Source organism: Anabrus simplex, chromosome 5, assembly GCF_040414725.1.
Source record: "Anabrus simplex isolate iqAnaSimp1 chromosome 5, ASM4041472v1, whole genome shotgun sequence".
Lineage (NCBI taxonomy): Eukaryota > Metazoa > Arthropoda > Insecta > Orthoptera > Tettigoniidae > Anabrus > Anabrus simplex.
Window position 1 is genome coordinate 113,172,084 of NC_090269.1, and position 23,396 is coordinate 113,195,479.

General features: G+C 42.5%; 1 protein-coding gene across 1 annotated transcript in view; it reads left to right on the top strand.

Moving 5' to 3' along the window:
* LOC136874671 (hemolymph lipopolysaccharide-binding protein) overlaps nucleotides 1–23,059 on the top strand; it is a 34,941-nt gene extending 11,882 nt beyond the window's left edge. Inside the window, exons 2-4 of the mRNA XM_067148304.2 lie at nucleotides 795–924; nucleotides 9,875–10,123; nucleotides 22,694–23,059. Of these exons, the coding sequence (XP_067004405.2) occupies nucleotides 795–924; nucleotides 9,875–10,123; nucleotides 22,694–22,866 (552 nt within the window). The 3' untranslated portion in view covers nucleotides 22,867–23,059. The remainder of the gene's footprint in view (nucleotides 1–794; nucleotides 925–9,874; nucleotides 10,124–22,693) is intronic.
* The last annotated feature ends 337 nt before the right edge of the window (nucleotides 23,060–23,396 follow it).

The window sequence follows — 23,396 nt, forward strand, 5'->3', positions numbered from 1 at the left end:
TGTTCAGGTACCGATACTGATTCACAACACCGTCGAAAAACAATGGCCAAAAAAAATGTCTGCTGTCCATGGCTGCCCACACCATCACATGCGAAAAATTATTTCCTAACTCTTCATAAAAGTGTGGATTTTACTTGGACAAAAATACCACATTTCGTGCTCAAGAACTCCTGTAAATCGTACACACATAGGAAAAGATCACTTTGCCATGTTTTCGTATTGTGTCAAACATCTGAAGGCACATGCCTCCATTTTTCGATCCAGGTCAGCATCCGATAATTCTTGCACGGGTGTGGGCTGAAATGGGCTCTGGCCTAAGTCTTCTTTCAGGTGCTTCTGCATTGTCGACCGGGGTATACCCAATTCCTCAGATCTTTTACGCGTCGACTTCTTCGGCAATATATCCACGAACTCCGCGACGAGCCGACATGTTTCTTTTCTTGTGGAACGTCTCCCACTTCTTTCCTTATCCTTCACATATCCTGTTTCGAAGGGTTTACGTTTTCATCGCAAAAGTGATTGTTTCGGAGGAGGATCTTGTTGAATCTGCGCCCGAAAGTCAGCACGATCTTCTGCAATTGTCTTCCCTAGTTGATTCCTCGCATCCACTCAGCATGCAATAACACATTCATCTGTAATTGGATGTATCAGCTTTCGTTTACTTCACACACTCTGAAACATGTAACAAAAAACAACTTACATTAACATTTGTAAATGGGTAGTGGGACTTTGTGGCCACCTTGATTTCTCTGTCTTGAAATATCAATCTACAGTCTGGTTCAACTGGTGCGCAGGTGCGACTGGAGCACTTCGCCACTCGTGAGCTTGAGGATCGCCGTGCAGGTCCATGGCAGGTCACAGTGAACCATGGCACGACGGGTTGCGACGGAGGAGATGTGGCATTTGTCCAGGCTATTCTCACAGGTACGTTGATTTGACTTTCTTCCTTACCGGGCAGTACTGCAAACTGCTAAGGGAATGCACTGTAGCATTTGTGTCTCATAAGTCTCCGTGGCTCAGGCGGCATCACGTCGGCCTCTCACCGCTGGGCTCCGTGGTTCAAATCCCGGTCTCTCCATGTGAGATTTGTGCTGAACAAAGCGGAGTTGGGACAGGTTTTTCTCCGGGTACTCCGGTTTTCCCTGTCATATTTTATTCCAGCAACACTCTCCAATATCATTTCATCTAATCGAAACCGACTTTCAACCTGTTAGTTCGTGTTACATACATTTAGTACGTTTTGAAGAGATGTTAAGTACAGAACAAAAATGGCCAAACAGACACCAGTGGGATCCGAACTCACAACCTCCCGATTTCGCGTCGGTTGCTCTACCAATTGAGCTATGGTGGCCTAGACCATCTTCGTTTTGTTGGAAAGGATCTGAGCTACAGGTCTGGTACTACTACCATCACACTGTAGAGTGCGTTTAAGTTGCCCGTTGAGGGCAAGTCAATGAATATTGAATTTTCACGACCGCATTGTAATCGAAACCGACTTTCAACCTATTAGGTCGAGTTACGTACATTTAGTACGCGTTGAAGATATGTTAAGTATAGAACAAAGATGGCCAACCAGACACCAGTGGGATCCGAACCCACAAGAGAACGTACTGTAGCATTTGTGTCTCATAAGCCTCCGTGCCTCAAGCGGCATCACGTCGGCCTCTCACCGCTGGGTTCCGTGGTTCAAATCCCGGTCTCTCCATGTGAGATTTGTGCTGAACAAAGCGGGGTGGGGACAGGTTTTTCTCCGGGTACTCCGGTTTTCCCTGTCATCTGTAATTCCAGCAACACTCTCCATTCTCATTTCATAGCATCTATCAGTCATTAATAAATCACTTTGGGAGTGGTGACCCCATCGTACTCATAGCCTATATCTGCTTCATTCATTACATCCCTGACCCGGTCAATGACTGGAAAACAGGTTGTAGGTATTCATGTATTTATTTGGATTCTTTCAAGTGGCGAAGTCAGGCTGCCTGATCCTCTCTTACAGTTGATATATTTTAATAAATAAAATAAATGGCATAGTGCCGGGAGTGTCCGAAAACAAATTCGGCTCGCCAGATACAGGTCTTTTGATTTGACTCCCGTAGGCGACCTGCGCGTCACGATAAGGATGAAAGGACGATTTAGACGACACATACACCCAGTCCCCGTGTCAGCGAAATTAACCAATTATGGTTAAAATTTCCGACCCTGCCGGGAATCGAACCTTGGACCCTTGTGACCAAAGGCCAGCACGCTAACCATGTAGCCATGGAACCGGACATTAATTTTGATAACCGTCAGCGGTGATTTTTCTCGTATTGTTGGTCGGCTATGTAGAACAACCAAAAGATAAAACTTAAAACGATCGTAAAGACCCAGTTTCCGAGCCAGAGAAATTAACTATACAAAGTTAATATCCTAGACCCTGACGGTAATCGAACCCGCGACCCTCTGAACCGAAGACCAGTCTACCCCCAAGTCCCGTTGCCTGATACGGGGTCGGGGATGAGGTGAAATGAAGTATTTGGCACATTTTGATGGTCGATCGAAATAATTACAATAGAAAATTACATACATTTTAAGTTTTCAAATAGGAACGATCTTCTATTTTCACGCAACATTGACTTGTAACGGGTAAAGACCGCTCAACATCGCAGGATGTTAGTGAAGCATATTTGAAACACGTCAAATCATTAGAGTTTGAGGCTCATTATTGCTTTCTACGCATCTGCCTCTTTCTATACAGAATCAGGTAATTGGTATTCGTGATGGAATTAATCAATCTAGGAGAGGTGAAAAAACCTAGAATCTGTTTTCCAGTCATTGACCGGGTCAGTGATGTAATGAATGAAGCAGATACAGGCTGTTAGTACGATGGGGTCGCTACTCCCAAAGTGATTTATTAATGAATGATAGATGCTATGAAATGAGAATGGAGAGTGTTGCTGGAATGAAAGATGACAGGGAAAACCGGAGTACCCGGAGAAAAACCTGTCCCGCCTCCGCTTTGTCCAGCACAAATCTCACATGGAGTGACCGGGATTTGAACCACGGTATCCAGCGGTGAGACGCCGACGCGCTGCCGTCTGAGCCACGGAGGCTCTCTAGGAGAGGTAATATTATAAAATTATATTTCTAAGAAAGACAATTCTTGAAATTACAGACAACAATTAGGAGATCGGTCTTTCAGACGACTACAAGCAGGTATGCGAAAATGGAATAAAAAGATAAAAACATGAAAAAATACCAAAATTCAAGGAAATATATGACCTGTCGCGAGACCGGAACTCGCAACGCGCCCTTCCGCCTGAGAGAGGAGTGAACGGATCGAATGGGATTTGATCCGAGACCTCCAGGGTAAAGATTTAAAAAAAAATTAAAATAATACAGGTTTTCAGTTTTATATATTATAAGGGAAGTAAATGTAACTGAACACACGACTCCAGCGCAGTAATACATTGATTTCAGTGATAGTAATAATAATAATAATAATAATAATAATAATAATAATACCGAGCTCGACGTATAATAAAATGTGTCTCTCTCGTAATACTAAGATGAAGCACTACCAGACAGTCATCCGCCCTGAAGCCTTATATGCTTCAGAATGTCTAACATTCAACAGGAAGGGACTCATGGAAAAACTTGAAATCCAGGAAAGAAAGATAATGAGGAAGATACTGGGGCCAGTCAAGGAAGGGGACAGTTATAAAAGACGGCCTAACCAAGAACTCTACAAGTACTGTGAAAGAATAACGAATGTAGCAAGGAAGAGACGCCTAGCATTCTATGGGCACGTCTACAGGATGCATCCTACCAGGTTGACCAACCAGATTCTCAGCTACTGGCAAAATAGGAAGACCAAGTCACCATGGTTGATGGAAGTGAATAAAGATCTACAGGAACTGGGAATAACAGAAGGAATCTTAAAGGATCGTACAGCACTCAGGAAGATGCTTAAACATAAGAAGTTCCAGGACAGATTATCAACAAAGAAGACTGGCGCCCTTTGGACAAAGGAGAGGAAGGAGCAACACAGCCTGAGGATGCGCAACTACTGGGCAAACATCAAAGCCCATTCCAAAATGCAATAGTTGAATGTCGTGGTCCTTAGCTGGCCTATACGAAACAAGAAGAAGAAGAATACCGAGCTCGATAGTTGTAGTCTCTTAAGTGCGGCCAGTGTCCTGTATTCGGGAGATAGTGTATTCGAACCCCACTGTCGGCAGCCCTGGAGATAGTTTTCCGTGGTTTCCCATTTTCACATCAGGCAAATGGCGGGGCTGTACCTTAATTAAAGCCACGGCCGCTTCCTTCTCACTCCTAACCCTTTCCTGTCCCATCGTCGCCATAAGACCTATCTGTGTTCGGTGCGACGTAAAGCAAGTAGCAATAAATAATAATAATAATAATAATAATAATATTGCTGAGGGGTTCATAAATTATATAAGTGTAGTGGAGACAGCTCCTAGTGCTGAGACAAGTTAGTGCAATGTGTGTGTTCACTAACTAAACGGATAAGACAACTTGTTATTTTTTGGAATTTTTTTATTATTTACGCATTTTTCAATCATCGTAAGGAATTAGCTTCATCTACTATCGACTCGCGCTGGACCCACGCGCTTGACGTCACGAATCGTATTGCGAGGTCGACGAGACAGGCCATGGCCCGTTAAAGTCACGTGACGAGGTCAGCCCCAGCAATGGTAGAGTGAAGCCGGTTATTACATGTGTTCTTGTGGTGTTATTGCTAGTTTATTGTGGATTATGGAAGGAAATAACGGAGATTTTGTGTTTATGTGAATATGTCGGTGTTGTGCAACAGTTCCTTACATTCATAGTTTAGTGTGTGGTAGTGTAAGTAAGTTTTATTTACAAAAATGTGTATATAACCTCAACGTGGTTCACATCATTCAGCAATTTTGGGCTGCAGTACCCGAGTTGGATAAATTACAACACCAGTGCTGGGGATTTAGAGGTAATACATTCATATCCTATTTAATTACAGATATATGAAAATGAGGGTATAGTGCGCATTGGTATCACCCAAATATCACTATAAAATTTGTCACAAATGGAACATAATAATTGCTTTTACACATATCAAGTGAAAAATCTGCGGCAAATTAAGAAATATTTGATTTTTGGAGAATATTATGTATACGTACTTTACCACTTTACAAGTACATTTGGTGTTGCGCTCACAGTGACACACGTATGTCTTTTGTCTTACACTGTCAACAATTTCGTGTGTGATATCTGTGTTCACTGAAGTTCTTTGCTTTCGTTTCATTGCTTCACTTGTCAATGACATCATTTCATGAATTGTATCGCGATATGCAATATTTAATAGGCGACAAAATGGCATGGCCAATGTACATAAGAAAAATTCAGTGGACCGGTGATTTATTGGTCCAGGGATCGAGCTACTTTCGTTCGAACAGAAATAAAAATATTTATTGGTCCAGTGATCATGCTATTTTTCTGTTGACCTCCATTTTGCTGTTTGAACTGGCAGCTCTAGTCATATGGACAAGGATAATGAGAATCTACAGACATAGCCCTCCCATTCCACGGTGCTAGCCCTGGACCTGAAGAAAGTAACAAAAGACGGCACCAGCAGCGGAGTACGTCATAAACCAGTCCTGTCTACAAGCCTTAAGTATGTTTTCATATTTCTCAAATAACGACGGCATTTCTTAATTTGCCGCAGACTTTTCACTTGATATGTGTAAAAGCAATTATTATGTTCCATTTGTGACAAATTTTATAGTGATATTTGGGTGATACCAATGCGCATCGTACCCTGAAAATGAAAATTTAAGTATTAGATATGATGCTGAAGCCAGGTATGGAGTGGAACAAATGCAAGACTTGTAAATAGCTTACAATAGGCCTACATTTGATCCTGGATTCAATAAGATATTTCTTACATGAATGTTATTGTAAATATAGGCCTAATTGTACATTAACCACTTTCATTAGCAACATTTGACTTATCTGAGTGTGCATCTCTTTACTGCAGTAAGATTTTTAGATTTTGTCAACCAAGGCTAGTAAGATACACTCCATTTCATTTAATTTCTAATTGAATAGGGTGGTTCCAAGACAACTTCCAGGAAAGTAGCAAAATTTAAATATTAGATATGATGCTGAAGCCAGGCATGGAGTGGAACAAATTCAAGACTTGTAAATCACTTAAAATAGGCGTAGATAATTTCCAAGAAGGTAGCAAAATTTAAATATTAGATATGATCCGAAGCCAGGTATGGAGTGGAACAAATATAAGACTTGTAAATTGTTTACAATAGGCCTACCTTTCACCTTGGATTCAATAAGATATTCCTTACATGAATGTTATTGTAAATATAGGCTTAATTGTACATTAACCACTTTCATGTCCGACTCGTTGGCTGAATGGTCAGCGTACTGGCCTTAGGTTCAGAGGGTCCCGGGTTCGATTCCCGGACGGGTCGGGGATTTTAACCTCATTGGTTATTTCCAGTGGCTCGGGGGCTGGGTGTGTGTGCTGTCCCCAACATCCCTGCAACTCACACACCGCACATAACACTATCCTCCACCACAATAACACGCAGTTACCTACACATGGTAGATACCGTCCACCCTCATCGGAGGGTCTGCCTTAGAAGGGCTAGAAATAGCCACACGAAATTATTATAAGCACTTTCATTAGCAACATTTAACTTATCTGAGTATGCATCTCTTTACTGGAGTAAGATTTTTAGATTTTGTCAACCAAGGCTAGTAAGATACACTCTCTTTCGTTTAATTTCTAATTGAACAGGGTGGTTCCAATGTAACTTCCAGGAAGGTGGCAAAATTTAAGTATTTGATATGATGCTGAACCCACGTATGGAGTGGAACAAATGTAAGACTTGTAAATAGCTTGCAATAGGTCTACCTTTCACCCTGGATTCAATAAGATATTTCTTACATGAATGTTATTGCGAATATAGGATTACTTGTACATTAACCATTAACATTTTGAATGAGCATATCTTTACCTCAGTAAGATTTTTAGTGTTTGTTCAACCAAGGATAGTAAGAGACTCTATGTTTCATTTGATCTGTATTTCAGTAGTGTTATTTTAGTAGGTTGAAATGCGCTGAAATGTATTTGATTTACCACACTACGATAGTCTCTCGCGTGAGCCTGGGGATGCATTCTCTACAGTAAGACCGGCCGAATCACGTGACATTCAGTGTATGACGTGCGCGCCGCGGCCTGTCATTCTCGTCGGCCTCGTCGTATTGCCAGGCCTTGTTCTCTAGGAGGTGCTGGATATGGGTCCACAGTGCTGCAGTCAGACGGAGAAACAATGCAACAAGGTTAAGTTTGGTGTTCCTTGATTAATAATCTCTCTGACTATCCGTGTTTACGTTACTGTGAAGCGGAAGAAGAAGAGGAACTTCCACTTATCCTCAGTTATCATCTACCAAGGAGTTAACCTCTGATAATACAGTTATCATAAACCATTGTTAAGTATAACTTCAGATTGTGAAAACAAACCTATTTACACATTGCATGTTTCGTTTAACTGTTTGTGTGGTTTTAACACTGGTCGTATAGCGCATATGTACACTGGTAATAATGCTATCCATATGACGCGTTTGACCAGCAGGTCCTCCGAAAAAACATATTCTAGGTTTATAGCTTGCGAGGCTGTTTTTGCTTGCTTGTAGATAATAGAACGCATCTGGCTCATAAACACAGAGGAGGAAAGAAAACAATGCTCGCTGCGCTTTAAGGACAAGTGTTTGGTTATTCGATATCATCACACTCTTGTTTCAGCCTTTCGTCTACAAATCTGACGGTTTTCAGGATTTTTCAGATTACTGAAATAATATAAAGGTATTAAAAACTCAGAAAGAACTATTATAAAAAATGAAGCTCAGTTTCACACTTCGAACGGGAACCACCCAGTCGAGGCTCGTCCCCAGATAAACGTGGGTTCAATTTCTGCCTGCCATACAGGACTTCCATATTTGGAGAGGCACACGGCTTGGGGTTCACACAACCTACCATGTATATAAGTACAAGGTTAATTCAACGGAGCAAAGGTGGTCAGAGAAGGCTAAACACAATATCTCACTCGATGTCGAGGTTACGGTTGGCATCATCCACTCCTGAGAACTCTATGGCCTCTTTGCTCTGCATTTTTCAAACTTTGGTCGATGAAGTAATAACATTGTTGTTAGGTGAATGGAGTTTTGGGGTTCAAGAGATCGAAATGGAAAGGGACGTTCGTGTGGTTCGGCTTTTCGCGGCTTAAAATCAATATTCTAATAGAGTATTGTAAACGTAAAACTCGCCGGCTCAATTTGATGCTCTTCAGGAAATTGTGACCGTTGCATCGAAGTAAGCGAGGGCAGTTTGCCTTTAAAAATGGTGTCAAATTTCCCCATAAGAAAATCAGATGATGGTATACGTCTCTCGGTCATGGCCACCCATTAACGGTTGCTATTTCCAGATGACCGTCAGCCATAAGACATAGACTGCACTGTTGCTAGGTAACGCTGTCTGGCCATCTATCAATACTTCACATCGCAGCCTACACGGTTGCTAGGGTTACACTTTCGTCACACATTTTGCCACACGATATTATTTCGTTACACACAATTTCGGATGACACCCAGATGTAAAAAAAAATATTTATGTCAAAAATTAATTAATCATCAAATTATTATTATTATTATTATTATTATTATTATTATTATTATTATTATTATTATTATTATTATTATTATTATTACTTATTTACTTAAAACGTGTTTATTTATGACCTATTGTAATTTGTTAGACAATGGTAGTAAAGGGGCTCATTTTCATGACTCTGTGTAACTGTTTCATTTGAAGAACTTTTACAGGAAATATTAATATGGCCATGTAAGGAGGAAACTACACTTCAGTTAAATATCTCTTTATAAACAATATTTTAATGTTGAAAAATTTTCCTGCCGGACAAAGTAGGGATCCCCAAACTACTAAAAACGTAAAATTAAGCAATTTTCTCAATTATGCCGAAAGCTGAAAGGCTAAAGGGCCCGGAAAGGTTTCAAACCGTGAGGCTTGTATAGCTCCATCAAACTAAAGATAAGAAAAAATCGCCAGGTCAGGCGTGGGGTTGCGGAAGCATGCCATTTTTAGCCAAAACTAACAGAGATGGCTGTGTGTGCAGGTGCGCTGTCGTGGTGGACGAACCAGTGTCCTGTCTGCCACAAATTGGGTGTTATTTGACAAACACTGTTGCGCAATCTTCCTCAAACTTCCCAGTGAAAGGTTTGTTCGTTGTTCACTTAAACTTGCCATCATAAAAAACGAAAGAACAAAACAGCACTAGCAAAACAATCACTGCAGTTGAACAGGTCGACAACACACACGGCACTGAACTGGCAATGAGTTGCGCTATACACGCCTAGCGGTAGAAATTCGTACTACACAAGCTTCGCTCACGGCAATGTTATTCCGGTTATTTTTGGGTACCCCCTCGTACAATACAAACATTGTTGATATACTATTTCACTAAGTAATGAGACCTATAAACCCTAAATATTTCACCCTCCATTCGCCAGTAGTATGTTGAATAGAATTTCCGTGAGTTTAGTCCGGCTTCATGGCTAAATGGTTAGCGTTCTGGTCTTTGGCCCGAAGGTTCGGGTTTGATTCCCGGCTTGGTCGGGGATTTTAACCTTAATTGGTTAATTGGTCTGGCTCGGGGTCTGTGTATATGTGTGTGTGTGTGTGTGTGTGCCGTCTTCATAATTAGAAATCCTCACAGACATGCAGGTCGCCAATATGGCTCTTCGGAGGCCATGCGCCTTTATTACTCTTAGTTTAAATGTCAGTCCTCTATGATTTCAGCACCTATCCCCAAGCCCGGCCCTGGTTACGAGCTGTTCCCTGGCGTGGGGTACTTCAAGTACCACTCTACTGCCAAGACATGGGAGAAGGCGAGAAATACCTGTCTCCAAGAGGGAGCTCATCTGGCTGTCGTAAACTCTGAACGTGAGAGTCAGTACATGGTCCAAGTGATGCGTCACCATCAGAGTCAAATAGCCTACATCGGATTCCACGACCGCTTCGTCGAGGGAGAATTCTTGACCGTCCTCGGTATGGGTATTATTATATTTATCGCTGTATGAAGAAAGCAATATTTAAAATTACTTTCCTATATGGTTTAAACTACGAAGGCTGGAACTTAAATAGTGGCAACTATTTACTTACAACAGATACAAAAGAGTTACATGTTAGCAACCTTTACTGTCCTTCAATGTAGTCACCAGCGTTGTGTATAACCCGTTGCCAGCGATGTGGAAGTCGTAGTATACCTTTAGCAGAGCCTGTTCTGTTGATGGTGTGAATGGAGCGGTCTACTGTCTGTCGAATCTCTGCAACAGTTCTGAAACGAATGCTCACGAATCGTCTGGTTTCGATCACTGTCCAGTAATGCGGCAAGAGCATGCACTTCTTCTTCAATCGTGGGACGACCTGCTCGATGAATGTCCGCCACAGTTTGCCGACCATCGTTGAAGGATTTTACCCAACGTGCCACTGTTTTGTAAGGCAATGCAGATTGTCCGCAAGCCTCTTGAAGACCTTGATGACACTGTCCTGCTGTACGACCTCTGGCACATTCAATCTTGATCCAACTCCGTTGTTTCTGTTTGGAAAACATAGTGACAACGTTACGTTAGACCAGTAGCTCACAAGTGACTGTGTCTCTCTCGCTTGTGCGCAAGCAGGTGATGTGGAAAGGGCGAGTCCATTTGCTCTGAGGGTAGGTAGGTAGGTAGGTAGGTAGGTAGGTAGGTAGGTAACCAACGTGTGCTATCAGCGACAATATCAGCATAGCGTCTCCACAGCAGTGTTGCCACTATTTAAGTTCCAGCCCTCGTATTTATAACCTTGTCCAAGTCAGTATTACCATTATATCCGTTTCCTTCTGCGCATTGTGAACTGTAAAGGAAGTCATAGGCTATTACATCATGCAGATTCTCTTGTAGGATTGGTGGTCGTTTGGTAGTATTGTAGCAGAGTACTCGGAAACGTCAGTCGGGTACATGTGCATTAGAGGACTGGTCATACTGATAAATGATTAGAAAAAATCGATATCTCGTGCTGTTGTTAATTTTATTAGCTTCTGAAGTTAGCCAATCAGATCATCCCGCGAGCGAATTCAATAAATTGGGTTTTGCCAGGCGATGTTGCTAAATCTGCTCATGACAAAACTTTATTTCCTTGATTTGCTAAAATCTCATTTTGGCGACAAACGTCGTACAAGCGACACGTTGATTGTATAAGTGTTTTGTGTGCTGTCGGGAATGTCTATTGTTTTCCTTTCCACCTTGTTTAATGTCGCACGTTCTCGGCGACGCTGAGATGGGGAGGGATTAGACTGGAAAGATAGTGGCCGTGGTTTAATGAAAGTAAATCTCCGACATTTGCCTGGATTAGAAGTAGGAAACCACGTAAAACTACATTCAAAGCTGCCGAAGGCGGAGTTCAAACCCACTGTCTCCGAATGCCAGTTTGCAGCTCCACAACTACAGTAGTATTTCTTTTTAATCTGTTTACCCTCCAGGGTCGGTTTTTCCCTCAGACTCAGCGAGGGATCCCACCTCTACCGCCTCAAGGGCAGTGTCCTGGAGCTTCAGACTCTGGGTCGGGAATACAACTGGGGAGGATGACCAGTACCTCGCCCAGGCGGCCTCACCTGCTATGCTGAATAGGGGTCTTGCGGGAGATGGGAAGATTGGAAGGGATAGGCAGGGAAGAGGGAAGGAAGCGACCGTGGCCTTATGTTAGGTACCATCCCGGCATTTGCCTGGAGAAGTGGGAAACCACGGAAAACCACTTCCAGGATGGCTTTGGTGGGAATCGAACCCACCTCTATTCAGTTGACCTTCTGAGGCTGAGTGGAGCCCGTTCCAGCCCTCGTACCACTTTTCAAATTTCGTGCCAGAGCCGGGAATCGAACCCGGGACTCCGGGGGAGGCAGCTTATCACACTAAGCACTACACCACAGAGGCGGGCACTACAGTAGTACAGCACAGCTAATTCGTTGGGTACTCTTCGATTCGCCAATACTCTCAACATTCAGTTGGAGAATATGAAGAGAAGGGTTCAACATGTTCATGACGCAAAGCTCTTAAAAGAACTTTAGGAAATTATTTCTCCTTTTAAAAAAGAATAATATTAAAACTACAGGTCCAACCCGCGTTACACCGTTTGGGTATACCTCAGGATATTTAGTATCGAGGATGCATATGAAAGATACGGATAATTAAAGTTGTTCTGTTAGTCTGGTATATCTCATTGACTTAGGGTCTGATACATTCCTAGGTCCAGCAATGTAGCAAGTTCAGCGTGGGGATTCTTTCTAATCTGACTGATTGCAGGGTTGATGGATTCACTGGATGAGACAGCTCTTAGCACAGCTTACGAATCGACGTTGAACGCACAACTGTTGTTTGTTTGTTGTTAACCAGTTTATAGCCATCTGAATTCCTTGTACCTCTGCTTGAAACACAGTACAATGCGGTTTTAATTTAATTGATTCTGACTAAACTTCTGAAGACGACGATGCTTGCTCCCACATTTCCCACAGTCTTGTATCTGTCTGTGAATGTAGTTTAGTTATCTTCTCTTCTTGATCCTGATAGTCTTGGAGTTCTGCTCTATTAACTGGTATATCTGTCTTCAGTACTTCCAGAGCAACTGCAGAGGGCTTGAGGCCTCATTTAAGAGCCCAGATATCATTTCTCCTTATTTCGAATACTGTATTATACGTATTTCTCGCACTTTTAAGACCATGAGAAGTTGCTAATTTCTTCAATAAAACTATACAGAATATTTAAGTTTTGGGCTGAATTTCAAACCACATTGAAAATAAATATGTGAGATGAAAGAAAATTTCAAAGTTTATTTGTTTCGTGGGTGAGGGGGAGTGGCGATTTTTATTTTTGCTCATATAATTAGACTGTGTTGTAACTTCCATAGATTTACTTTACCGGTAATAATTTTCTACTAGATACCTAAAAGAAAGAGCAGAAAACGAAACAAAACTCTTGTAATTGTCTGTTGTTGGGGATGAAGACACTGTCAGGGAGGAATTTTCAGTGATAACGCTACAATTCTAATTTATGTATGGTATTGCGACTATTCTATTGTAACATACAAATGTCTAACTACTAATACATAAATGTGTCGGTTTTTAAAAGGGGTTAAGTATTATTATTATTATTATTATTATTATTATTATTATTATTATTATTATTATTATATAATTCGCTGGGGCCATCAAGGACCACGTTAAGTCTTGTTGCATTTGACACTGAACTTGGCCTTCTTTAGAACCCAAATTTCCCTCATTCTTTGTGAGTGGGCCTGCTTACGCTCCTCTGTCCAAGGGGCACCGTGTCTTCTCTTCGGTTGCTCGTCTCGGTTTAGCCCATTCGTCAATATTTTCTTGCGGAAGAGATCTCTGTCAAGGGCGTCTTCAGCTGAGATATGTAGCATTTGCAGGTCTTCTTTGGTATTTCTAAACCAGGGAATTGTAGTTTTGGGGTTTGAATCAAAAAAGTGAAAGATTTCTTTAGTTAACTTTCTTCCATCCATTCTTTTCAGATGACCGTAAAATCGTGCCCGTCTTTTTCTGATTGTGTCGGTAATTTTCTCTACAGTATTTTGCTGTAGACTTCCTTGTTGGATCTCTTTTGATGGATTCCATTTCTGTACTTTGATCCCAAGATTCCTCTCACAATTTTGCGTTCTCTTTTCTCCAGTTCTTCAAGGAGTCCTTTGTTGGCATTTAGAGACAGGGTTTCGGCTGCATATAGAACTACTGGCTTCAGAACTGTTTCATAGTGACGTATCTTGGTGTTTTGGGAAAGGCATTTTTTGTTGTAGATTGTGCGGGATGTTTGGTAGTCTATTTCCAGTTTGCGTACTCGCTCCTGAAGTGCTTCTTTGTCCAGTCCATTTTTCATGATGATCTCACCCAGGTATTTGAATTTGTCTACTCGGGTGATGTCCCCGTATTTTGTATGGAGTTTTGGTGGAGCCTCTTTGATGTTAGTCATTACTTCTGTTTTCTCAAACGATATCTGCAAACCAGTTTGTTCGGCAATTTCCTTTAAAATTTCAACTTGAGCTCTAGCGGTTTCTATGTCGTTTGAGAGAACAGCAATATCATCGGCAAATGCTAAGCAGTCTGTTGCGATCCCCTTGGATTTTGTTCCTATTCTCAATGGACTGTAGTTGGTTTCCTGTAATCTCACCCGCCAGGTTCTGATGATCTTTTCAAAAACACAGTTGAAGAGTATCGGGGATAGCCCATCACCTTGTCGGACTCCTGTTTTGATGTCAAAGGAATGCGACATCCGTGGAACTTCACCTTGGATTTTGTATCGATCAGGGTGGCTCTAATTAATGCCAGCAGTTTCAAATCAACTCCAAATTCATTTAAGATGTTTAGCAGGACTTCCCGGTCAATGGAGTCGTACGCTTTCTTAAAATCCACAAAGACAGACACATACTGCTTGGACCTTAGTGTACAATATCTGATGATCGTTTTGAGATTTTGGATCTGTTCAGCTGTAGAGCGACCTTTTCTGAACCCTCCTTGGTATTCACCTATTTGATGTTCGACTTGTGCTTCCAAACGCTCCAGGATGGCAAGTGATAGAATTTTGTAAGTCACGGGTAGCAAAGATATTCCTCTGTAGTTGTTGATGTTCTTCATGCTGCCTTTTTTGTGTAATGGATGGATCAAAGCTACACTGACTGACAGTGACAATGCAACACCGAGGAGGAGTGGTTCGAAAGGGATGAAAGTTGGGGAAAAAACAGAGACGGCACGGATGAATAATTGATGTTTATTTCAAACCGATATGCAGGTTACACAATGCGCACGGCATCGACTCAGTAGGATGTAGGACCACCGCGAGCGGCGATGCACGCAGAAACACGTCGAGGTACAGAGTCAATAAGAGTGCGGATGGTGTCCTGAGGGATGGTTCTCCATTCTCTGTCAACCATTTGCCACAGTTGGTCGTCCGTACGAGGCTGGGGCAGAGTTTGCAAACGGCGTCCAATGAGATCCCACACGTGTTCGATTGGTGAGAGATCCGGAGAGTACGCTGGCCACGGAAGCATCTGTACACCTCGTAGAGCCTGTTGGGAGATGCGAGCAGTGTGTGGGCGGGCATTATCCTGCTGAAACAGAGCATTGGGCAGCCCCTGAAGGTACGGGAGTGCTACCGGCCGCAGCACATGCTGCACGTAGCGGTGGGTATTTAACGTGCCTTGAATACGCACTAGAGGTGACGTGGAATCATACGCAATAGCGCCCCAAACCATGATGCCGCGTTGTCTAGCGGTAGGGCGCTCCACAGTTACTGCCGGATTTGACCTTTCTCCACGCCGACGCCACACTCGTCTGCGGTGACTATCACTGACAGAACAGAAGCGTGACTCATCGGAGAACACGACGTTCCGCCATTCCCTCATCCAAGTCGCTCTAGCCCGGCACCATGCCAGGCGTGCACGTCTATGCTGTGGAGTCAATGGTAGTCTTCTGAGCGGACGCCGGGAGTGCAGGCCTCCTTCAACCAATCGACGGGAAATTGTTCTGGTCGATATTGGAACAGCCAGGGTGTCTTGCACATGCTGAAGAATGGCGGTTGACGTGGCGTGCGGGGCTGCCACCGCTTGGCGGCGGATGCGCCGATCCTCGCGTGCTGACGTCACTCGGGCTGCGCCTGGACCCCTCGCACGTGCCACATGTCCCTGCGCCAACCATCTTCGCCACAGGCGCTGCACCGTGGACACATCCCTATGGGTATCGGCTGCGATTTGACGAAGCGACCAACCTGCCCTTCTCAGCCCGATCACCATACCCCTCGTAAAGTCGTCTGTCTGCTGGAAATGCCTCCGTTGACGGCGGCCTGGCATTCCTAGCTATACACGTGTCCTGTGGCACACGACAACACGTTCTACAATGACTGTCGGCTGAGAAATCACTGTACGAAGTGGGCCATTCGCCAACGCGGTGTCCCATTTATCGTTCGCTACGTGCGCAGCACAGCGGCGCATTTCACATCATGAGCATACCTCAGTGACGTCAGTCTACCCTGCAATTTGCATAAAGTTCTGACCACTCCTTCTTGGTGTTGCATTTGCTCTGTCAGTCAGTGTATTTTCCAATCTTCGGGTAGGGTCTCCTTGTTCCAAATTTCTTCTATTTGCTTTTGCAAGATATCAAGTGATTCCTCTGGGGCATATTTCCATAGTTCTGCTACTACTGAGTCTTCCCCCGGCGCGTTGTTATTTTTGAGACGGGCAATATGGCGCTTGATCTCATCTCTGTCGGGTGGTCTTGAATCTGGGTACCTGAGTAAGGGTTCCTTGGTCTCAATGGCGTTTTGCGGTTTAGAGCAATTAAGTAAATTCTTGAAGTAATCTGCCAGAATGCTGCAATTTTCTTCATTTGACGTCGCCAGTGTGCCGTCCTTTCGCTCAAAGCATAAAGATGGTGGTTTATAGCTAATGAGTTTGCGTTTGAAGGCTCTGTAGTACTCTCTGCTTTCATTCTTCCTAACGTTTTGTTCTATCTTTTCAATGAGAGATTTTTCGTATTTACGTTTCTCAGTTCTGAACACCCTAGCTGCTTGGGCACGTTGGGTTTTGTAGGTTTCCCAATCATTTTCTGATTTCGTAGAGTAGTACCGTTTCCACGCATTGAGTCTTTCTTGGAGGACTGATTCGCAGGTACTATTCCACCAGGCATGCTTTTTGCTTCTCTTGATTTCTGCAACGTCTTTGGCGGCCTCAACAAGGAGACTTTTGGCGTTGTTAAAGTCACAGTCATTTGGTCTAGCCTTCTCCTGGAACTCCTCGACCCTTTGCCGAAGTTTATCATTGTCGAAGCGTGTGATCTGTTTGGTTGTCTTCCTTGTGTTTGCGGTAATTGGTTTGAATTTGATAAGAGACATATAATGATCTGAGGCCACATTGATGCCTTTCTTTACCTTGACATTCATAATCTCAGGGCTGTTTCTCCTGGAGATTGCAACATGATCAATTTGGAACTCTCCGAGAGCTTGGACGGGAGAACGCCAAGTCATTTGCTTTCTGGGTAGATGGCGAAAGTGGGTCGACATGACCTGCAGGTTGTGATTTTCGCAAATGGACACCAGTCTTTTGCCGTTGGGATTGGTTCTTTTGTGAGCTGGGTAATTTCCTATAACTTTCATGTACTTCTGTTCACGACCTAGTTGGGCATTGAAGTCACCCAAAAGAAGCTTGACATGGTGTTTGGGGATTTTGTTTAATTTTTCATCCAGTAGGTCCCAGAAATTATCAACTTCGTCTGGATCAGACTTGTTCTTATCGTTTGTAGGAACATGTGCGTTAACTAGGGCGTAGGTTTTGTTTGCGCATTTAATTGTGAGTATAGACAATCTGTCATTCACAGGTTCGAAATTTGCAACCGATTTAAGGATCTTGGTTCTAACAGCAAACGCGGTTCCAAGCATCACAGCTCCATTGAGGATTCCTCTTTGCGCTTTGCTCTTGAAAAATCGGTAGCCTTCGGATTCAAAAATCTCTTCATCTGGGTACCTTGTTTCCTGCAGGGCCATTATGGATATCTGATTTTCCTGAAGAGCGTTGGTAAGGGTTTTCAGCTTGCCAGTTTGTGTAAGTGAATTTATGTTGAAAGTTGCTAGAAAGATTTTAGAATTTGGCCTGAGTTTTTGACTCTTCGGGGTACACCGAGACGCTCCGACTCGTCTCTTGCATGATGTCAAGTCTCCCCCAGAATCCGAACGAGACTCGTGCGCCGTGGTGTTCACGACGAGGGATTTATCCGAAGATTTACCCCCTGGGGTATGTTTCTTGAAATGTTGTGCCATCATGCTTTTTGACTTGACTTTGCTTTGGACGGGTACCCATCCTTTTACAACTAGGGTTGTTAGCCCTAGAGGTTGCCTCAATATGTTTTCTGGCTTCTGGTCATTTACCAGTCTTCTCCGTAACCCTGGCAAGGGACCAGTTTTTTTCAGGTGGTATTTTATTTCCCTACTACCCTCTGACTCTGCTGGCGGCAGAGCCAGCGAGCTTCCCCAATTCCAATGGGACGCGCCCGATGGAGGTAACCGGTAAATCCCCACACAGGTATTATTATTATTATTATTATTATTATTATTATTATTATTATTATTATTATTATTATTATTTTATTACATAAACTCTCTGCATGCCACACTGCATGCGTAGTACTACATGCACTTAACTAACTAATCTTTCATATTTGTGTGAAAAATATTGATTACATTTAACATACATATCTGGTGACGGCTATTGTTCTGGACTCTTAAGTTTAAAGAGTTCACAAATTTTGCAAATGGTTTTGAATACTTTTTGATTAGGACAAACTTTTGCATTGGCCATTTGCCTACTATACTAACACTGGCTACTAACATTTCTCTCTCACTTTTCACTTCACTACACTCGAATATTAAGTGGTCTACTGTTTTAGGTCCTCTGTTGCAGGAACACTTGGGACTGCGTATAATTCTAAGCCTGTGAAGATACGATGCGATGTTTCCATGGCCGGTTACTATTGTTGCCATATTTGGCGTTGGGTTGATTTCGGTTGTTAGTCTACCACTACCTTCAACTGTTGGAAAGAATTCCTTTGTGATTGTACCTTTTGAAGTTTCTTCCCATTTTCGCTGCCATTCGTTAATAGACTCTCTCCTGAGGTTACGTTTAACTGTGTTGATGGATAATTTGTCGTAACTTATTGAGTTTCATTTTAGTGCCTCCTTTGCTAGTTTATCAGCCAGCTTATTGCCTTGTACACATATGCCTTAACCCATTTCAATTGTATGCTCCAATTATTTATTTTAAGTGTTGCTATAATTTTCCTTGTTTTCTCAGTTAGGTGGTTATGGTCTTTGTAATCCACTTTGAGATCAATTGTTATTCTACTGCCCGTGTGTATAGTTGCTCTTTTATCTTCATCATCCTCTACCCATGTTATACCTAAGGATTCCAAAGCTTTTATTATGGCGAATCGCTCCGCCTGATTGTTCGAACATCTGTCGTGGAGTTTAAATTATTATTATTATTATTATTATTATTATTATTATTATTATTATTATTATTATTATTATTATTATTATCATGTTTGTGGGTTACTGTAGTCACGTCCTAGTTCGTGAACCGTGGGCAACGGCTGAGTGGCCTAGTAAGTGGTCCTGAGAGTCGGGATACCAGTTGCTATGGAATGGGAGTGGGCATCTCGGACATATTCTGAGTCATGGCCCTCCTTGTGCTCAGGCAGCTAGGACTATACAATTCACCGGTGGTCCATAACCCGTTAGAAAAGAGATCCTCACTTGGACTATGTGCAAGTAGGGTAGCATCCTGCTTCATGAATTTATCGAGCTCAGAACATTTTAAGTAAGCCTCGGACCTATGGGAGTAATGGAGTCCCACTCCCATTTGACAGGCGAGGGACTCCTTGGAAACAACTTGGCGAACGAAATGGAATTCGATGGGGAGCTATCAATATTAATGGGGCATATGGAAGAAAGAAGGTAGAACTGGCTGAGTCAGCAAAGAGGATGCATCTGGATGTGCTAGGAGTAAGTGATATTCGGGTAAGGGGAGATAATGAGGAAGAGATAGGAGATTATAAAGTGTACTTGACGGGTGTTAGAAAGGGAAGGGCAGAGTCTGGGGTAGGGTTCTTTATCAGGAATACCATTGCACGCAATATAGTTTCTGTTAGGCACGAAAATGAGCGAATGATGTGGGTAGATTTGTCAGTTGGAGGAATTAGGACAAGAATTGTGTCCGTGTATTCGCCATGTGAAGGTGCAGATGAGGATGAAGTTGACAAATTTTATGAAGCATTGAGTGACATCGTAGTCAGGGTCAACAGCAAGGATAGAATAGCGCTAATGGGCGATTTCAATGCGAGAGTTGGGAATAGAACTGAAGGATACGAAAGGGTGATTGGTAAATTTGGGGAAGATATGGAAGCTAATGGGAATGGGAAGCGTTTGATGGACTTATGTGCTAGTATGGGTTTAGCTGTTACGAATACATTCTTCAAGCATAAGGCTATTCACCGCTATATATGGGAGGCTAGGGGTACAAGATCCATAATAGACTATATCTTAACCGACTTTGAATTCAGGAAATCTTAGGAATGTAAGAGTTTTTCGCGGATTTTTCGATGATACAGACCACTATCTGATTTGTAGTGAACTAAGTATCTCTAGGCCTAGGGTGGAGAAAGTGAAATCTGTCTGCAAAGGAATAAGGGTAGTAAATCTCCAGGACGAGGAAATTAGACAGAAGTATATGGATATGATTTGTGAAAAGTTTCGAACAGTAGGCAGTAAGCAGGTTCAGGATATAGAAAGTGAATGGGTGGCATACAGGGATGTTGTAGTAGAAACAGCAAGGGAATGCCTAGGAACAACTTTGTGTAAAGATGGGAAAAGGCGAACATCTTGGTGGAATGATGAAGTGAGAGCAGTCTGTAAACGTAAAAAGAAGGCTTATCAGAAATGGCTCCAAACAAGGGCCGAGGCAGACAGGGATTTGTACGTAGATGAAAGAAACAGAGCGAAAGAAATAGTTATTGAATCCAAAAAGAAGTCATGGGAAGATTTTGGTAATAACCTGGAAAGGCTAGGTCAAGCAGCAGGGAAACCTTTCTGGACAGTAATGAAGAATCTTAGGAAGGGAGGGAAAAAGGAAATGAACAGTGTTTTGAGTAATTCAGGTGAACTCATAATAGATCCCAGGGAATCACTGGAGAGGTGGAGGGAATATTTTGAACATCTTCTCAATGTAAAAGGAAATCATCATGGTGGTGTTGCGAACAGCCAAACTCATGGGGAGGAGGAAAATGATGTTGGTGAAATTATGCTTGAGGAAGTGGAAAGGATGGTAAATAAACTCGATTGTCATAAGGCAGCAGGAATAGATGAAATTAGACCTGAAATGGTGAAGTATAGTGGGAAGGCAGGGATGAAATGGCTTCATAGAGTAGTAAAATTAGCGTGGAGTGTTGGTAAGGTACCTTCAGATTGGACAAAAGCAGTAATCGCACCTATCTATAAGCAAGGGAACAGGAAGGATTGCAACAACTATCGAGGTATCTCATTGATTAGTATACCAGGCAAAATATTCACTGGCGTCTTGGAAGGGAGGATGCGTTCAGTCGTTGAGAGGAAGTTGGATGAAAACCAGTGTGGTTTCAGACCACAGAGAGGCTGTCAGGATCAGATTTTCAGTATGCGCCAGGTAATTAAAAAATGCTACGAGAGGAATAGGCAGTTGTGTTTATGTTTCGTTGATCTAGAGAAAGCAAATGACAGGGTACCGAGGGAAAAGATGTTCACTATACTGGGGGACTATGGAATTAAAGATAGATTATTAAAATCAATCAAAGGCATTTATGTTGACAATTGGGCTTCAGTGAGAATTGATGGTAGAATGAGTTCTTGGTTCAGGGTACTAACAGGGGTTAGACAAGGCTGTAATCTTTCACCTTTGCTGTTCGTAGTTTACATGGATCATCTGCTGAAAGGTATAAAATGGCAGGGAGGGATTCAGTTAAGTGGAAATGTAGTAAGCAGTTTGGCCTATGCTGACGACTTGGTCTTAATGGCAGACTGTGCCGAAAGCCTGCAGTCTAATATCTTGGAACTTGAAAATAGGTGCAATGAGTATGGTAGGAAAATTAGCCTCTCGAAGACTAAATTGATGTCAGTAGGTAAGAAATTCAACAGAATTGAATGTCAGATTGGTGATACAAAGCTAAAACAGGTCGATAATTTTAAGTATTTAGGTTGTGTGTTCTCCCAGGATGGTAATATAGTAAGTGAGATTGAATCAAGGTGTAGTAAAGCTAATGCATTGAGCTCGCAGTTGCGATCAGCAGTATTCTGTAAGAAGGAAGTCAGCTCCCAGAAGAAACTATCTTTACATCGGTCTGTTTTCAGACCAACTTTGCTTTACGGGAGCGAAAGCTGGGTGGATTCAGGCTATCTTATTCATAAGTTAGAAGTAACAGACATGAAAGTAGCAAGAATGATTGCTGGTGCAAACAGGTGGGAACAATGGCAGGAGGTTACTCGGAATGAGGAGATAAAGGCTAATTTAGGAATGAACTCGATGGATGAAGCTGTACGCATAAACCGGCTTCGGTGGTGGGGTCATGTGAGGCGAATGGAGGAGGATAGGTTACCTAGAAGAATAATGGACTCTGCTATGGAGGGTAAGAGAAGTAGAGAGAGATCAAGACGACGATGGTTAGACTCGGTTTCTAACGATTTAAAGATAAGAGGTATAGAACTAAATGAGGCCAGAACACTAGTTTCAAATCGAGGATTGTGGCGACGTTTAGTAAATTCACAGAGGCTTGCAGACTGAACGCTGAAAGGCATAACAGTCTATAATGATAATGTATGTAATGTATGTATGTATTATTATTATTCAGGTTTAGAGAGTAGCTTAGTTTTGGTTTTTGTAGCCAAATTTCCATGTGCATATAGCAAATTCCTTTGGTCTTGAGGTTGGTAACGATGGATATTAGTGATCATAGCACCGACTTGTCTTCATGCAATGAATTAATTGGTATGCTTGTTTTAGGTACCTCCCTCAATTCAACGGGTTTCACACGATGGGCAGACAAAAGGCTTCCTGATAATGGAGGAAACATCCCTGAACCTGGAGCCGACTGCGGCGCTATCTACATCAACGGAGGACTTCACGACGTTGGTTGTCAGGGCTCGCTAGCATTCTTCTGCGAGGGCATGGAGTGATCCTTCATAATACCGACTGAAGTAATGCGATAAGCTAGATATTCCTCATTTCCAACTTAATGCAGAACAAATGCAAAATATGGGGGCAATTGAAACTGAAGTGGGAGAGAAATATTTTCATATTGTGGTGTGCTGTTGCAAATATAGCTTATACGTATCGTCTGTTTCAAATACATTGTTTTGGGCACCAGCACACTTGCTTTTGTTATTTGGAATTTTATTAAATCATTATTAATTCACACCATGTGTATCTTTCAAGTCTCAGTTCGCCGGCTGGCTGGATCTACACCGGAGGTTATGCAGACACAGAGAAACCCCGTGGGAAGACCGGTAGAGGCTCCATAATAAGGCATACAAGGCAAGAGGAAGTTTATATGTAGATTTCTCAAATAGAGACGATCGACCGGCACTTGCGGATGACCTAATGTATCCGGAAGACAATGATAAAGTACCAAACCTGAATTGCTGAAACATTTATTCACTGAGTCAGAAAGGGTCGGTAGATGCAGAGTGGGTCTCAGCCCATAAGT